Source organism: Stigmatopora nigra, chromosome 19 (assembly GCF_051989575.1).
Source record: "Stigmatopora nigra isolate UIUO_SnigA chromosome 19, RoL_Snig_1.1, whole genome shotgun sequence".
In the NCBI taxonomy this organism is placed as follows: Eukaryota; Metazoa; Chordata; class Actinopteri; order Syngnathiformes; family Syngnathidae; genus Stigmatopora; species Stigmatopora nigra.
Genome location: NC_135526.1, coordinates 8,148,986 through 8,164,051, shown reverse-complemented (window position 1 = coordinate 8,164,051; position 15,066 = coordinate 8,148,986). Strand labels below are relative to the sequence as shown.

The 15,066-nt window shown below is 38.9% G+C and overlaps 1 protein-coding gene across 2 annotated transcripts in view; it reads left to right on the top strand.

Annotated features, from left to right (window-relative positions):
• Positions 1 to 6,621, top strand: part of uvrag (UV radiation resistance associated gene) — a 28,837-nt gene extending 22,216 nt beyond the window's left edge. For both annotated transcript variants that reach the window (XM_077741120.1, XM_077741119.1), the window contains exons 14-15: positions 222 to 313; positions 4,336 to 6,621. In XM_077741120.1, the coding sequence (XP_077597246.1) occupies positions 222 to 313; positions 4,336 to 5,125 (882 nt within the window). In that variant the 3' untranslated portion in view covers positions 5,126 to 6,621. The remainder of the gene's footprint in view (positions 1 to 221; positions 314 to 4,335) is intronic.
• The last annotated feature ends 8,445 nt before the right edge of the window (positions 6,622 to 15,066 follow it).

Here is a 15,066-nt window from a genome sequence, read left to right as displayed (position 1 = left end):
CTCTGTCTCCCTACACCTTACTCATTACCTCACATGACTATTATCACCTAACGGTATCCGCTGTGTATGCAGTGAAGTAATTGTATGATGAAGAGAGAACAGTGTCAAGGTGAAGGAATGTGCAAAGTCCTCCTCGGATGGGTGGGAGTTCACGTCAGAACACAGTGGTGGGTTGCTTGAGGTTAACGCGACAATGTGTGCTTTTTTTTTATTTCTTGCAGCTGAGATATCAACATGGCTTGACCACTCCAGACCTACAGCAAACTCTACCTAATCTGAAGAATTTTCTGGAACATGGCTTACTTGTCCGATGGTAAGTACATAATATCCATCAACATATAGTTAAAAAAATATATAATCCGTAAAAAGTGGAATAGCATATAACTTAACCTAACTTAACTTGACCTAATGTAACTTCTCCTATGTGAGATGCGGTTTTTGCCATTTCTAAGGCATTGTTTAATTTTTAACTGGAAAAACCCTTGCGTGGTCGATCAAAAGTTTCCGGCCTAAATGAGATGTGACGATATGTCACCACTGCTATCGTAGGTTCTTGTTTAGCATTAACACTTAAATGAAACCTTATTGTGGGCAACTCTTCTGCCCAAAAGATCAAAAAGCTTGTTTTTGATCTCTACCGACCTTCAAGGGACCGTAAACGTCTATTACACAGATTAACTGAATAATCGAATGTTTTGAAAGAAGAGAAGCCATGAAAGTTGGTGTTCTCATACAAACCTTCCTGTGATTACCTCCTAATGGGAAGTGGAAGGGCTTAAACATTGATGAGATCAAAGCATGCATCCTGCTAGTTCTCCATATAATATTGCTTGCATGCATGTGTGAGAAAACAAAAATAGGAACAAAAGCAACTCAATACTAATTTCAGTGTCATTTTTTAAACCATGCCTTACTTCTCCTTTTGCAATAAATGCGTTCGCCATTGGGAAACTTTACTTTGACCTGCGCTTAACCTGGCAACAGTGTAGTGGTAAAGTGCAAGCAAATTGCCTTAAGAGTAAAATGTGCAAAGTGCAAAGAGTTTATATTTCAATGGGGTTTAAAATGCTTCTCCCAAAATGAAACCTCACTAATAAACAATAATATACCTAAATTGGACACAGCATCCAGCTCAAATCTTTACTTGGCAGCAGCATTGCTCATTCAGTTTGGTTGCCAAGAACGCAGTAACCGCAGAGAACTAAAGTTCAATTTTAAGACATTGTAGAGTTTAGTAGAGAATATTGCGTGCTTAACCTATAAAAGTTAACCTAGAAAGTCCCACCAAATAAATATCATAACATGTCAGATAAAGTGAAATAGGCTACAAGGTCTCAAGAAAAAAACATCATGCCACAATCCAAGAGAATTTAAGAACAGATGGTCCTGGGGTTGGAATCTATCAGTCTTGAAATCGTTACAAAGCCATTTCCAAGACTTTGGGGCTCCAGAGAATCAATGTCAGGGCCATTATGCACAAATGGAGAAAACTGGAAACAGCGGCAAACCATTCCAGGATTGGTCGACCAACCAAAACTAGTTCTTTAAGGGTGCAAAGATGACTCATCCAGCAGCTCACAAAAGAACCTTGGGCAAGATCTCAAAGAACTGAAGGCCTTAGTGGCCTCCATTAAAGTCAGTGTTGACACTATAATACCGTAGTTTTAGAAAAATATTCTGTGGTAATCAACCATTTTAAAACTCAATGCATGAATGTATTCACAGTAACAAAATTAGGATGTTTGTATTGTTAGTTATCAAAAAGAGAAATTCTGCAAATTAGTATTGATAATAAGGGCATGGAAATAACTTATTTATACTTATTTAATATCAACAAAGTCAAAAGCATGAATTGTTCTCAACGTGTTGTGGAATTTGTAAAGTTTCCATCTTGTTCTTCACAATTATATTACAGCATTTTCGTTTCGTTTATTGTAAGATAATTGACAGCTTGTTGTGCAGACTTCCTTTCTGTCTGAGTCCAAAAGTTAGTCTTTTGATGAAAATAGGAAGCTTAGCTTTCACTGCGATCACATATTTAGTTATGTTTTCCCTTCTTAGGGATTTTCTTAAACATCAAACGGCCAACTCTTATCTCCCACTGCTTGCATTGGCTCGAACCCACGGGCCCTTAGCAGAAATCGGATAGTAGAAAGGTCTGTTTTTCTGCCTGCGATGGGCTAGATTTGATGCCAGGAGTGACTAAAGGCAGGACAGAGGAAAATATCTTTAACAGCGAGGTCTATTTGTGGTTCGGATCGTCATATTTTTTTGTTTGACGATCTTGGCAGCGACTTCATCCTTGCGCTGACACAGTTCAGTGAACCGCTTGTCAAGGAAATATAATAAGGCATCTCTCGGCTGCCAAGACTGAACACGTTACACATGTATTGTCCGATTTCATTGATCTTTAATATTTCTGTCAGTAATTTAGTCACTTAAAAAGAATTGCAGCAACTAGTCTCAACACTGGATGGAACGTGGCAATAAACAGCTATTAAAGAGTATGATTGAAGTAAAGTAGTTATTATTAAGGACAGTCAATAATATTAGTCACCTTGGCTTTAAAGCTGATTTACATGGTCCATTTGCTTAAGTTATATCAGACATCCTCTTTTCTATCCACTAAAATTCAATTGTATGGTCTTGGTTGTAAGCCAATGTCATGTCCTGCATTTAGGCTTATTTTTTAACAAGTTCATTCTACTGCCAAGTTTTTCCTCAGACTAAAAGGGGAATACCCACCTATAAGATAAATGCCAGTAACTCTCAGCCCTATAATACATGAATCATCAATATGTTGACATGTTTTTGGAGGGGCAAAAGTGCAATGATGCAGTGCTATATCCGGAGTATTGCTTGAATGAACACACATTGCTGTTGGACTAAGCATAGTGTTTTCATTCACATTGATTCTGCTCAATGTTGAACATTTTGACAATGAGACATTGGGGATTCACCTTGTATAAATATTTTTAGCTAATTTATGACTGCAATCCTTCCAACATGATGTGATTTCCATTTTACTGTTTTGTAGGCCATTTGATCTTTGACAAGTAATTCATAAACATTGACAAACGTTCCTTTCTAACTGTCCTCGATGTCATAGCCTTTTTTTAACATAGTTTTCGCTGAATTCATTGTAATGGCCTCTTTTTAAAATGACCACCGTGTTGGATAATAAAACCGTAGTACTTACACATTCAAGGCAGTAGTCAATGTAGACTCACATATTTTTTACAAAAAGGAAAGAAACGTTGATCCTTTCTGTTCAACAGAAAAGAATGAGCCAATTCAGTAGCAGGCATGAATCTTCAGAGATCACAAGGAGATTCTCATTCACCTTTGAACCCACTTAAGAACCAGCAGAATGGTCCGATTAAGGAGTCTAGTATATTATAAATGGCCATGCCTATCAGAAAAGAGAGGCACTTAAATTAATTTATGACTTGACTCCGAGGGCGAGGTAGGCTGTTTCAGATCGTGGGTCTGTTATCTGTTACAGCAAAAAAATGTCTTGCATACTTTGCTGAGCGCCTGCTGTGCACTTGTGGATGACAGCAAAAGTGTAGACTCACCAAAGTACGGAAGTTCAAAAGAGATGCGGCCGCCCTTCGCTTGGATTAAAAACAGATCCAATTTTGCTATCTTTATTTGGTTATCTGGTAGGACAGTAATTGTCAAAGGGAGGGCCGAATACCACTGGTGGTAGTAAGCAAAGAAATCACAACACTGTTCGCAAGCCTAATGTCATGGTAAATTAAACAGTGTTTGTGGACCTATATTAATATTTTGATGACTTTTAGGTAGTAAATCCGGCAGATTTAGACAAATTTTACAGTGGAATTTAGGACATTTGAGACATTATAGTTTTAGGGGAGTATTTCAGGAATTTTCAAAGTGTTTAGGTAACTGGCTGCATTCACGCCGCAGAAAATGTAATGCCCAATTGGGAATTTACTGTTAATTCTTTTTTTTTTGTTTAGTTCACAAAACAAATAAAATGTGACCTTTAGGTGAATGGAATGTGTCCACAACATAACACATAAACTCACCATTACACGGTGGCAATGTTGAATATTTTATAACACGTGACCTAATAGCTTCACGTCAGTTATGAGAAAAAGAAAAGGCATTTTCTTACGCTTAAACTGCCATTGCTCATTGCCATCCTTTTCTTCTGTTGGAAAGTGAGGACATTTTTTCACCTGTCATGTACTTGTTCCATTGATATTTGGACATCCAAGTATTTTAAGATCAAGTATCAGGCGTCTCAGGTTAAGTTTGGATCTACCAAAGTGGAGGACAATAAAGTATGCTTGCTTTATTCCACAGTGACCGACACCATGTTTCTAGCTCTATCGCCGTGCCGGCCAAGTCTCACCTAAAGGTGCCTGGTGCCTCGGAAGGACACACCAGCTCCCCTGATAGGGGACTGAGGAAGAGAACCAATTCAGAAACAAATCCACCACCTAATTTTGCCACACCTTTTGTGGAGGAACCAACCACGGAAGCCCAAACAAAGCAACCATCTCCGCCTAAACTCTTGTCTTCTTCCTTGGGTGCAACCATGGCCCCACTTGACCCCACTGAGCCAATTGAATCGAAAAAAGAGGTTGTAAAGTTGGAGGATGATGGCCGTACGCCCACCAATGCGGAAGTACACAGTAGCACTGACCAAGAGATTGAAGTCCACAAAGATCAGACTGAAGAGCAAACACCCCCTGCCATTGCAAGCACTTCTACAATGGCAAACAAAACTGAAGAATCAGCAACCGCTGGTCAGCACATTGGCGTCATGAACGGCTCAGCAGTGCCTGGACAGGTGACGATTCCTAGTCCTCGTCCATGTTGCTCAGTGGAGCAAGCTGAGGAGATAATGGGGACAGAAGCCACCCATCTGGGCATGGAAACAGGACTTCGGGTGGGCTTGGAGATGGGGGAGGAGAGCAGGCTGGAAGACTACCGCTGTATCCCAGTAGACCAGGCGGTTGCTGTAGAATGTGACGAGCAGGTGCTCGGGGAGTTAGATGTCTCTGGCTTTGAAGAGTTCTCCAGGCGCATCTACGCACTGAATGAAAACATGTCCAGCTTCCGTCGACCACGCAAAAACTCAGACAAGTGAAACGGATGGCGGATGGAGACCGACAGGCATTGCACAAGGATTCTGGGTTGAAGTATGTCAGGGATTCAAAGAAAGGACATTCCTGGAGCTTTTCTGGAAAAATGACCAATTTGCACTTATAGGGAGACAAAATTCCATAGAATATTTATGAAATGAATGCAGTTGCAAGTGCAAGGACATCTGAATTTTATTTTGTGGGAATCTGGCATTTATTTTAATGATCCAATATTTCTGTTGATTGCATTTTCTGTAATTATTCATGAAACAACTAGACCTCAATAATAATGAAGTCATCCAGGTCTAGTGTTTTGTATGAATAAAAAGGCATCTCTCACATCATAAACAAGATATGTGTACTCATCCACTCGCCTTAACTGTTATCAGAAGACATTTCTGAGCATTTTTTCACCGCAGAAACTCAAATCTGTGTCATACTAAGATACCTCAGATTGAACCACTGGCATGCTTTACCATTGTTACTTTGTCACAACGCATTCTGTTCTACCCCAACAACATTTGCACGTGATGGGCCAAGAAAGCAATTCATTGTAACTGCTTGTTGATTCATTGCATTCCGATAAGTACGTAGCATGGCTGCAGCCGCTGAGAAAAAATTTAAAAATCATTATTATAGTCCATCATCAACATTATGTATAACGGCCGTGCGCTCTCGTAATTGTACCAATGACCAAAAAGGCTAACAGGACGCTTGCTAAGTCTTGCATGGCATTGTGGGCGACTGGGTGGGCTTTTGTGAGAATGCATGCGAGGTGGTGAAGGTTGCTTCCATTCATTTGAGCAGTCACACATATTTGTGTTCCACCAATGACCTTTCCACCATCATGATAAAGGAGGTGGCAACTGAAATCCAGTACCTCAAGAGATTCACTTTAATCCTTATTAACATGGCAACCTGTCTGCTAATGACCTCACAATTTTTTTTTTAAATGATATTCATCCCCATTATTGACATTCATCTTGAAATGTGTTGATTGTCATGTGTAGGAGACCTTAAATGTTGTGTTTCGACATGTCTGTCATCAGTTGGATTATCTCACTTGTTCTATATTGCAATTGTGATATTGAGTATCTCAATTCATCTGTCTGGCATTCTTGTCTTGACTTGATATAAATGCTTTCTTGCACTGGTATTCTGAAAGAATGTCCCATTTATTTATGCCCCACAAATCTCATGTTTAGTCTTTTGAAGGGGCAACTAATTTGTGTTAGGATTTAAAACAAATGGTAAATTATTTTCCCAAAAAATGTGTTGGTCCTGATGTGCAGTAAATATTCACCGCCAGCATCCCGCTATTCATTTCAGCTCCAATCAGGTTCCAATGGACTTTTGAGAGGTATTGTATGTAATATAACAAATGGAATCATACTAAGATCATTTCCATGAACTGCAAGATGGTTCAGTAAGTAACCATGTACTTTTGTATGGGGTTCTTTTTGGTATTAAAGACTTGCACTCCAACAGACTTTTAACATGATCTATTTATTTGATTATTCTTCAGTTATTTATTCCATTGAGAAATGTTGATATGGTCGGCTTGTCACCTTGAGAGTTTGCAGGTTGTTATTGCAGCGTTGGCTTCATGAGGCTTGCCTAGCAATTATCGGGTCTTAAAAAGTTCAGTTCTGCCGCGCTGTTCCTCATCAGAAACACTTCAGAAAATACACAACAGCCAAAGCCGTCAGTCTTAATGTAAACCGTGACTCCTCACCAATGTAGTTGTTCCTTATTTGTGTTAGGGTTGCACTGATTTAAAGGTCAAATATTAAATTTAGTTAGGTAGACACATACCAAATAGCTGTGACCACATTGTCCGAGTCAGTCAAAGTCATTCACATGTAGCGGTCTATGTCTGGTACCTTGGGTACAGAAAATCTCCAAAGAAAAGTACAGAAAACCTGTTTATTTCTGTACATTTTTGTGAGAATTGACATCTAAATGTTGACAGATCTTTACATTCACAGGAAAGGAAAAATAATGTGTAAAAGAAAGGCCTCACATTGAAATTATGACCGGATCAGACTGAATGGATTAATGTAAATTTTATTTGATAGAAAAATAGATTGTAATTTGTGTAGTCCTCACCACTTGGTGTCGTCCCATGTAGACTTATCGCACGTGGGCCCAAAAGTGCAATGGAGTGAAGTGTTGGCCTTAGCGAGCACCTAACACTGGTTTAATGTCAACGCTGAGCTAAAAAGTACTCTGTCATTCATGAGCACATTGGGACCTCATACGGCTCGCTTCGTAGCTCCATTCAACAGGTGTCTGGGGGACACTCTTGCAACTGGGTGGGGGTGGGGAGAGAGACTACACTTCACTACAGTGTCCCGTCAAAGTACAGAACCGACAGTCATATTGGCCTGCTCAGGATCTGCACTTGGATTGTGGAAAGCATCTCCTGAACTGAAACTATTTGGATAAGATCCCGGTCACCTCAGTAATGTTGCAGCTATAAAAACTTTAGTGCCTTTCCCTGACCTATTTTCCACATTCATGTTGTTAAGATGATGTGATTTTCCACCGTAAATCACTTGAACGAGTAAGCTCATTTCAATCGCAATGATGTCACCGCATTCGTGTGACAATTGTGTTGTAAACGATGTTCTATATTTATCAGGAGGCAACTGACACCTCCAATGCAGACTCGACAGAATACTCGACATATACAACACAAAGGAAGGTGACAGGAGTGCCGGCGGCTAACCATCGGGAACAATATGTAAAGGCATATCAATGTACTTGAGGGAAATATTAGATTTGTACCGGATGTTCATTTTCTCTTCTTTTTAGAAGCCATTGTGCTGCCTACATGTTTTAAATCCAGTCTTTTCACAGATTACATGGCCCAAGTTGGTTACGATGTCCGCCTCACAGTCTTGAGATCGGGGGGGTTCAATCCTGATGGGTTTACATATTTTTCCCAGGCCTGCATGGGTTTTCTTTGGCTTTTTCCCCACATCCCAAAAACATGCATGCTTGACTAATTGTATACTAAATTCTCCCTATAGTGTGAATGTTTATGGCTATTCGTCCCATTGTGCTCTGATTGTCTGGCATGGTTGGATGGGATGGACACTAGCACCCTCTGCGAGCCTTGAGAAGATCAGCAGTGCAGAAAATGAATATTTTATATCTTTAGTCAGTGTGAAGAGTTGCATGCATGTGTTTTGGAGTTTTTGTATGCCCTTCAATTGATTGGGAGAAGATACTCACTTGTTGCTGACCCTCAGGAGGACAAGCAATGGAAAATTGGTGCTATATGGATTTTCTATACAATGACTAATGGTGTTTCTTTATGAACTCCCTGAGGTGAGGCCCGTCTGGAATGGACGGTTGCCATCGTCAAAGCTTGGCTGTCTGATAATGGGACACACATGGGCACTATCAATGAAATAGCAGGAGGGGAAATCTTCAAGGTGGTTAAAAGACTCCTCATTAATGACCTCATGTGTGCAATTGTCTAATCTTGTGTGTCACAGGTGCATCCAGGTTTTTGGATCACATAATCGTGTCTGTAAAAGAGAGAGAAAGAAAGAAAGAATGGTAGCCGAGTAGTGATTTCCAGGGGGTTGCTCGGGGCAAAGCACGTTTTATAGAACTCTGCCCAGCTCGTAAATAGAACATTCTTCCCTTAAGATTTATCAAAGGCTTCTTCAGTCTTATCAATGAGAAGATTGACCTGCTCACTTCACTGGCAATAGTTTGCGTGTGTTTTGGAATAGTGCCTTATTCAAGCTTAACAAAGAATAAAATATGCATTTGACGTGTAGTATTGTATTAATATCACATGTGTAGTATTAAATGTCTAACTATACTTTGGGCCTTTTCTTTACTGAGGAAAAATCTATTGCAGTGGGCTGTAGTTGGGCAATTCCTGGATTGTACCTCCCGCTGGTGGATCTGTAATCACAATCAACATATTTAGTTATTTGGCCCAAGTCGCTTGTTTTTAACATAGTGACTGCATTTCCAGATTCCAGCAATTATCTCAGTTAGAGTTATTTTAATCAGGGGCAATGAGAAGAAAGGGCTAATCAAACTCCTTGCTTGGGGGGGAAGGCTTCCAAAGGCTTCCTTCACACAATGGAACAATCTAGAGTGTGTGCGTCATGAGCCCCCTTTAATGTCTCTTTTAGGCATAAAAAGTGTTTTTGTTTTTTCTTCTCTATTTTCATGCCACCCAAGAATATAATTCAAAGTTTGCTACAATATGTGGTAATACACATGTTTGGTTGACAGTCAAAGCAAGGGTTTTTTGATTTTCTCCATTGTTGTTGATATACTGAAACCTAACAAAGTGGAGTAATGAAAAATTGTCCACTTGATTTTCCTAATTTGAACTACTCGGTTCAGTTTGTACATTACATAAAAGTACATACATAAAATATATATTTTTCTGAAGTATGTACTTTTCAGCTGCTTAGACATGGAGAAAGGACATCTGTCTTTAGGCGAGATTTAATGTGCCACATGGGAATTTAGTGTAGTCCCATTGTAGCTTTTCATATTTACACTGGTAAAGCAATGCATAGAAGAAGAACATGTAGCATATTATCCTTATTAAAATTTGAATTATTTTCTGTAATAGCTCAATTAGCAAGTGAGAGAAAACATTGTTTCAACTCATAAGTCTGACCACGTCTTTTTTTGACACTTTATAATTTAATGTTTTTGTTGTTGTCAGTAGTTTTAAGAGTGGAATTTCTGAGCCCACCATCATCCAATATTTCCAGTATTACATTCACAGTGCATCCGTGTCAATGAACTCACAGGAAACTTTGATTTGTGCCCTGGCTTTACTTTTGTTGGGCAGATTTCCACGGCAGAACCACAATTACTGTAATTTGGGGACCTTCCCTTACAATGACACTATTTTTCCCATGCTACTTTCACCCAATTGCTCAATTTCCTTTTAATTAAAATGTTATGGGGAAATGAAGTCAGTATTTTAGTGGATGCATGTGTTCATATACATTTTCAGTACTAGTAGTAGAGTAGTATATCTCTACTCAAGTTGTAATTAGGGGTCAGCAATTTGCTATATTACTATAACTTTGTATATTCTTGAATCTCTTTTATGTTAATTCTGTAGTTGCTGTAGTGATCTGTAAACTACCAAAGGTCACTCACTACCTGTGGATTTTTCTGTCACTTTGGGGCATTTACAGGTCATATCTTTATATAGGTATAAGTATATATCTATTTGTATGTATATGTGGGTGTCTGTATGTATATGTATATGTGTATGCATATATATATATATATATATATATATATATATATATATATATATATATATATATATATATATATATATATGTATGTGTATATATATATATATATATATATATATATATATATATATATATATATATATATATATATGTATGTGTATGTATGCATATATGTAAATGTATGTATATACATTCTATATGTACATATATATGATCAAAAAGTACCCTAAAAATGATGATGCAGCCCATCTGCTTGTAATCTATTTTTTGACAAGTGAAACATGTCGAAATGAAATCATTACATCGCAATGAAATATTGTTTCAGCAAGATATGCACTCGGTCACCAGGGCAACAGTGTTTGTTGTCCTTGCCGCTTGTAATCGCAATGGCCGCTCAGAGCCCATAGCTGGAGTTTTGTGATGAACTGCCTCTTAACTGCCAGGAAGTCAGATGGATAGTCGGCTTACTAGGACCGGTATTCTTGTTTTTATGATAAAGGGGGCAGTGTTCTTATCGCCCAGCACATTTTTCAGGGCTGTGTTGGAGACAAAAGCCCACATACTCCCCTATTGTGTGAGGGGAGGATTATTTTTGCTGCAGGCTTTCCGTGTTTTTCTAGAGGGCCTCCAGCTCTAGTTTCTCAACTGGACCAAAAGACATGGAAGTAAAGACTCACTTTCAAGGAGCCTCCCAATTTCTGCCTCACCGACTCACCTGAGCAGTCTGGGTTACCTCCCAAAGAATTTGGTGGGCAGCATCCAAATGCAGTGCAGTCAGTCTGTTCTTGAGTTCGCAGGATCTTTAGGGATATTCTGGGCATCATAATAATGCTGTATTGTACAAGCTGGTAACGTCATGTTGTCAGGGAAATTTAGGGATAAATGCATGGATTTGGAGTTGCTTATGATGGATGTTTAAGCTGAACATCCCACAATTTAGTTTTACCTCAATATAATGACAACAAACTTTTATATCCTGATTTGTTGTCCAGCCACGCGATTGGCTGGCAACCCATTCAAGGTGTGTCCAGCCTACTGCTCATAGTTGGTTCCAGCACCCCCATGATGAATGAATGTGTTTCTTATTGCCAAATTCATCAAACATTTTAACAATGCATTCACAAATTGTCCAAAGTGCCTTGTGGATTATTTCAAGCAACCAAGTTGCTCTTTCATTATGTCTTTAATTTCCAGACATTGCAATACTCTCCTTCTTGGCCTCGAGTTAATAAATGCTGAATAAATGACTGCAGTAGCAACATTAAGCCCGTGGAAGCAGTTACCTTTTGGAATTGGATTTTTTTTAATCCACTCAGCTAATGTCTCCCACATTTCTGGCAGCTTGATTCATTTCACGAGACCTCGTTGCCAACATTTCCCAAATTCGTACATTACAGTCAAATGCAGATAATTTAGGGGGCATGAGGTTACCAGTTTTATTGGTGTCTATGTGTGTGTGAGGAAATCAAACTCCTCCCGGCGGACATCCGCAGAACCAGTGCTCTGGACAGCCGTTAGCTTTGTAATTATGATCTATTTTGACCAGCCTCATTTTTAATGTCTCGCATTTATTAAATTCATCTGAAGTCTTTTCTTCTCAGCTCGTAGACATTAGGGCAGGGATTATACTCGTGGCCAAGCCATTGACGCTTTTGTCTCTTTGTAACTGGAGATCTGAGGCAATCCGCAGATTTCTCCCGCACACCGGGGGTTCATTTCGTTTCCTTGAAATGGTTACTCAGACACCAAAATGGTGGTGGTATGATATTAATGAGACTGTTATTATCTGTCCTATACTGAAATAAGAAACATAATCAAAGCCTTTTCAACTTGGCAAATTATAGACTTATGGGAACAAAGTTTTCACATTTAATTCCGTTATTTTCTTTCGAAATAAAGTCTGGTTGTATTTCACGCTGTCATTCCAAGAAGTAAATTAATGAGCATAATGCTTTTGAAAATATGCAAGGACATTCACCATTTGCTTTTCATTTGCTTGGCTTGTAATATGTCGTTGGTCAGCTTTTTGCAAGGTTTCTGACAATTTCCATGCACGATAAATTACTACACTGGAAAAAAATAAAACAATAATTTACGGTAAAATACTGGCAGCTGTAGTTGACAGAATATTATTGTTGCTCAAATGTTTAGTGCGTGGAATACATGTTAAAAATTGTACAGTACTTCAGCAATAAATATAGAGAGAATATAATATATTTATTTGCATTTAGAAAAAAAATCCATTAAATACTTTCTAATTATAAATTTGAATATTTCCATCTATTCATCAGAAAAAAATGGAATGTAGAACTGTAAATTAACAGTTTAAATGTATTTTACTGTAATTTTCATGGTCAAAAGTTCTTAATTTGACAAAATTCTGGCAACTACAACCAGAACCAATGACATTCCCATCATTCTCAGCTGGGTTTAGCACTAGCTATCCAATATTGGGATTGTAAAATGAGATGTCAACAGAGAAGCAAACTGAGCATGCGTATAGCCATTTTTATTTTGTTAGTCTTAAAAGTTAGACCGGAAAGTCTGATACCACAGCATAAACAGACTGCTGGAGGTGCTGTCTTTGCAGCCTGGTAGGTGATGATACCATACACAGATGGGCCTGTGTGTATGCAGTACTGTACGTGATTCTGTGTTAAAAAGAAAACACAGCTTCCGTATTTGATGTTGAGTAAACGGACTGCTTCCAAGGCTGACTGCTCACTTGCTTATCAAGGAAGGGAAGGATGAGATAAAATGCGCCGTTCAGACAGTGTTGGCCTCTTTGTGTCAAAACATTGGAGGGTTTAATATTTGGCAAGAAGTTCCTTCACAATATTAGGACTAGCCAGTGGAGTAAGACCACATTTGAAACTGCGCCCAATGAAAAGGCACACGAATGCGAAATGTATTTCAACAAGTGACACATACTGTATAACAGCGTCTTAAGGCGCGCAGAGAAAACACGCATTACCTGTGGCTAACCCAAAAGTGTACTTTTTGGGGTTATAAATGGTCAAATCAGAAATAGAGCACGGTGTGCCCTGCAGTGACTACAAAGCTCCTTTTCAGACTTGATCGACCAGACTTCACGTAACTCATAATAAACCATTTGAGTGTTGGAAACTTCAAAATCCCTCATATTTTCCATAAATATTGGCACAATCTTGTTTCAGTTGGGGGGAAGTGGACTAAATGGCATTTACATTTGCAGCTTCATTTGTCATGTTTAACATGAGTCTATGTAAGTCCAACTCATCTTGATGCTTTCCTTCAGAGGGCCATTATGTCTGCCATCACATTCATATGGTCTCATCTATTTCCTGGCTTATACAAAACTAATTGAATAATATGCAGGGATCCAAACTTTTACATTTTAGGGTCACAAGCAGAATTTGTTTATTCAGGGAAATAGTCACATTTACTTTTTTCCGCTATATAACAACTGTTCAAGTGTTGAGCATGGGTATCTTGGCAACCATAATGGGAAATACAAAATATAAAATGAAAAAAAGACCAAATATACACAAAATGTATGTTTATGCATTGGCAAGTAGATTTAAAGGCCAATTCTAGCAGTATGTTTCTTGATACCTGTTTTATTCTATCAGAGGTGTCCAAAATCTATCCTTTATTTTTTTTTTCCTACCCGACGACGCTTCAAGAAGTCAAAGATCAGCCTTCACAATCTTTACCTTGAGCAAAAATGACTGCTAGGGTCTTGGCAAGGCTAGAGAAACTTAAAGAAAAGGTGGTATGCGGATTCCTGAGCAGGCAGCCCAACATCACCAGTGCAGATGAGATGGATAAGATAGCGTGGCCAGTAAAATAGATGAGGGATGAGGGCGGGGCACGGCTTTAAAAGTCCTAAGGGCCGCCGCACAGATCTGGAGATGTCTCTGTCCTCCTATCTGACTAATATTGACTTTTCCAGATTCATATCTCCATCTTCTGATGTTTTGGCAGCCCCAGTCAAGTCAACTTTGACCCTAATTTACTACCACTTCTTATTGAAGGCATATGGCAGATACATTGACAGAACTGCCGCAGTTGAAGTGGTTTCGTCGATGTCTTGGCTTGTCGAAGTCTACGTAAATTAGTAGGGCCATTATCTTTGGCTATGTTCACACTGCAGGTCATTTATTCCGATACGTTTTACATTATTTTGCATGCCGTCTGAAAAGCACTATTGCATTTTTTTTGGTTGAAAATCCAATTATTCATTCATCATTCCGTACTGTCTTGGTTGAGTTGCATCAAGTAGAGTTTTTTTTTTTTTACTCATTTGTATTTTTTGCAGTAAAGGAAAGTTGGTTGATGTATAGTATGTCAGGAAGATTAATTACTAGCGTGTACTGGCGTCACCTCATTATCTCACCAGAGTCAAGTTTTGATCAGCTGTTGTATCTCCGTAAAAACAGAAGTAACAAACCATTCTGAAGAGTTATTCCTAAAATGTCTGTATTTGGAACTTGGCGAAGTCAACTGAACAAAAGAGCACTTTTCCCTAAAGCGCCAGAGCAAACGACTTGGTCTGTTTGTTGATTGTTGGATTAAATTACAGGTGGACAAATGCAGACCACCGGGAATCTGGGGTTCTGTGGAGTATAAAAGGGCAAGCCAATTTGTTTGCGCGCATGTATTTTGAGGGTTTATAATGCACTACATGTTTTTTTGTGGGAGTC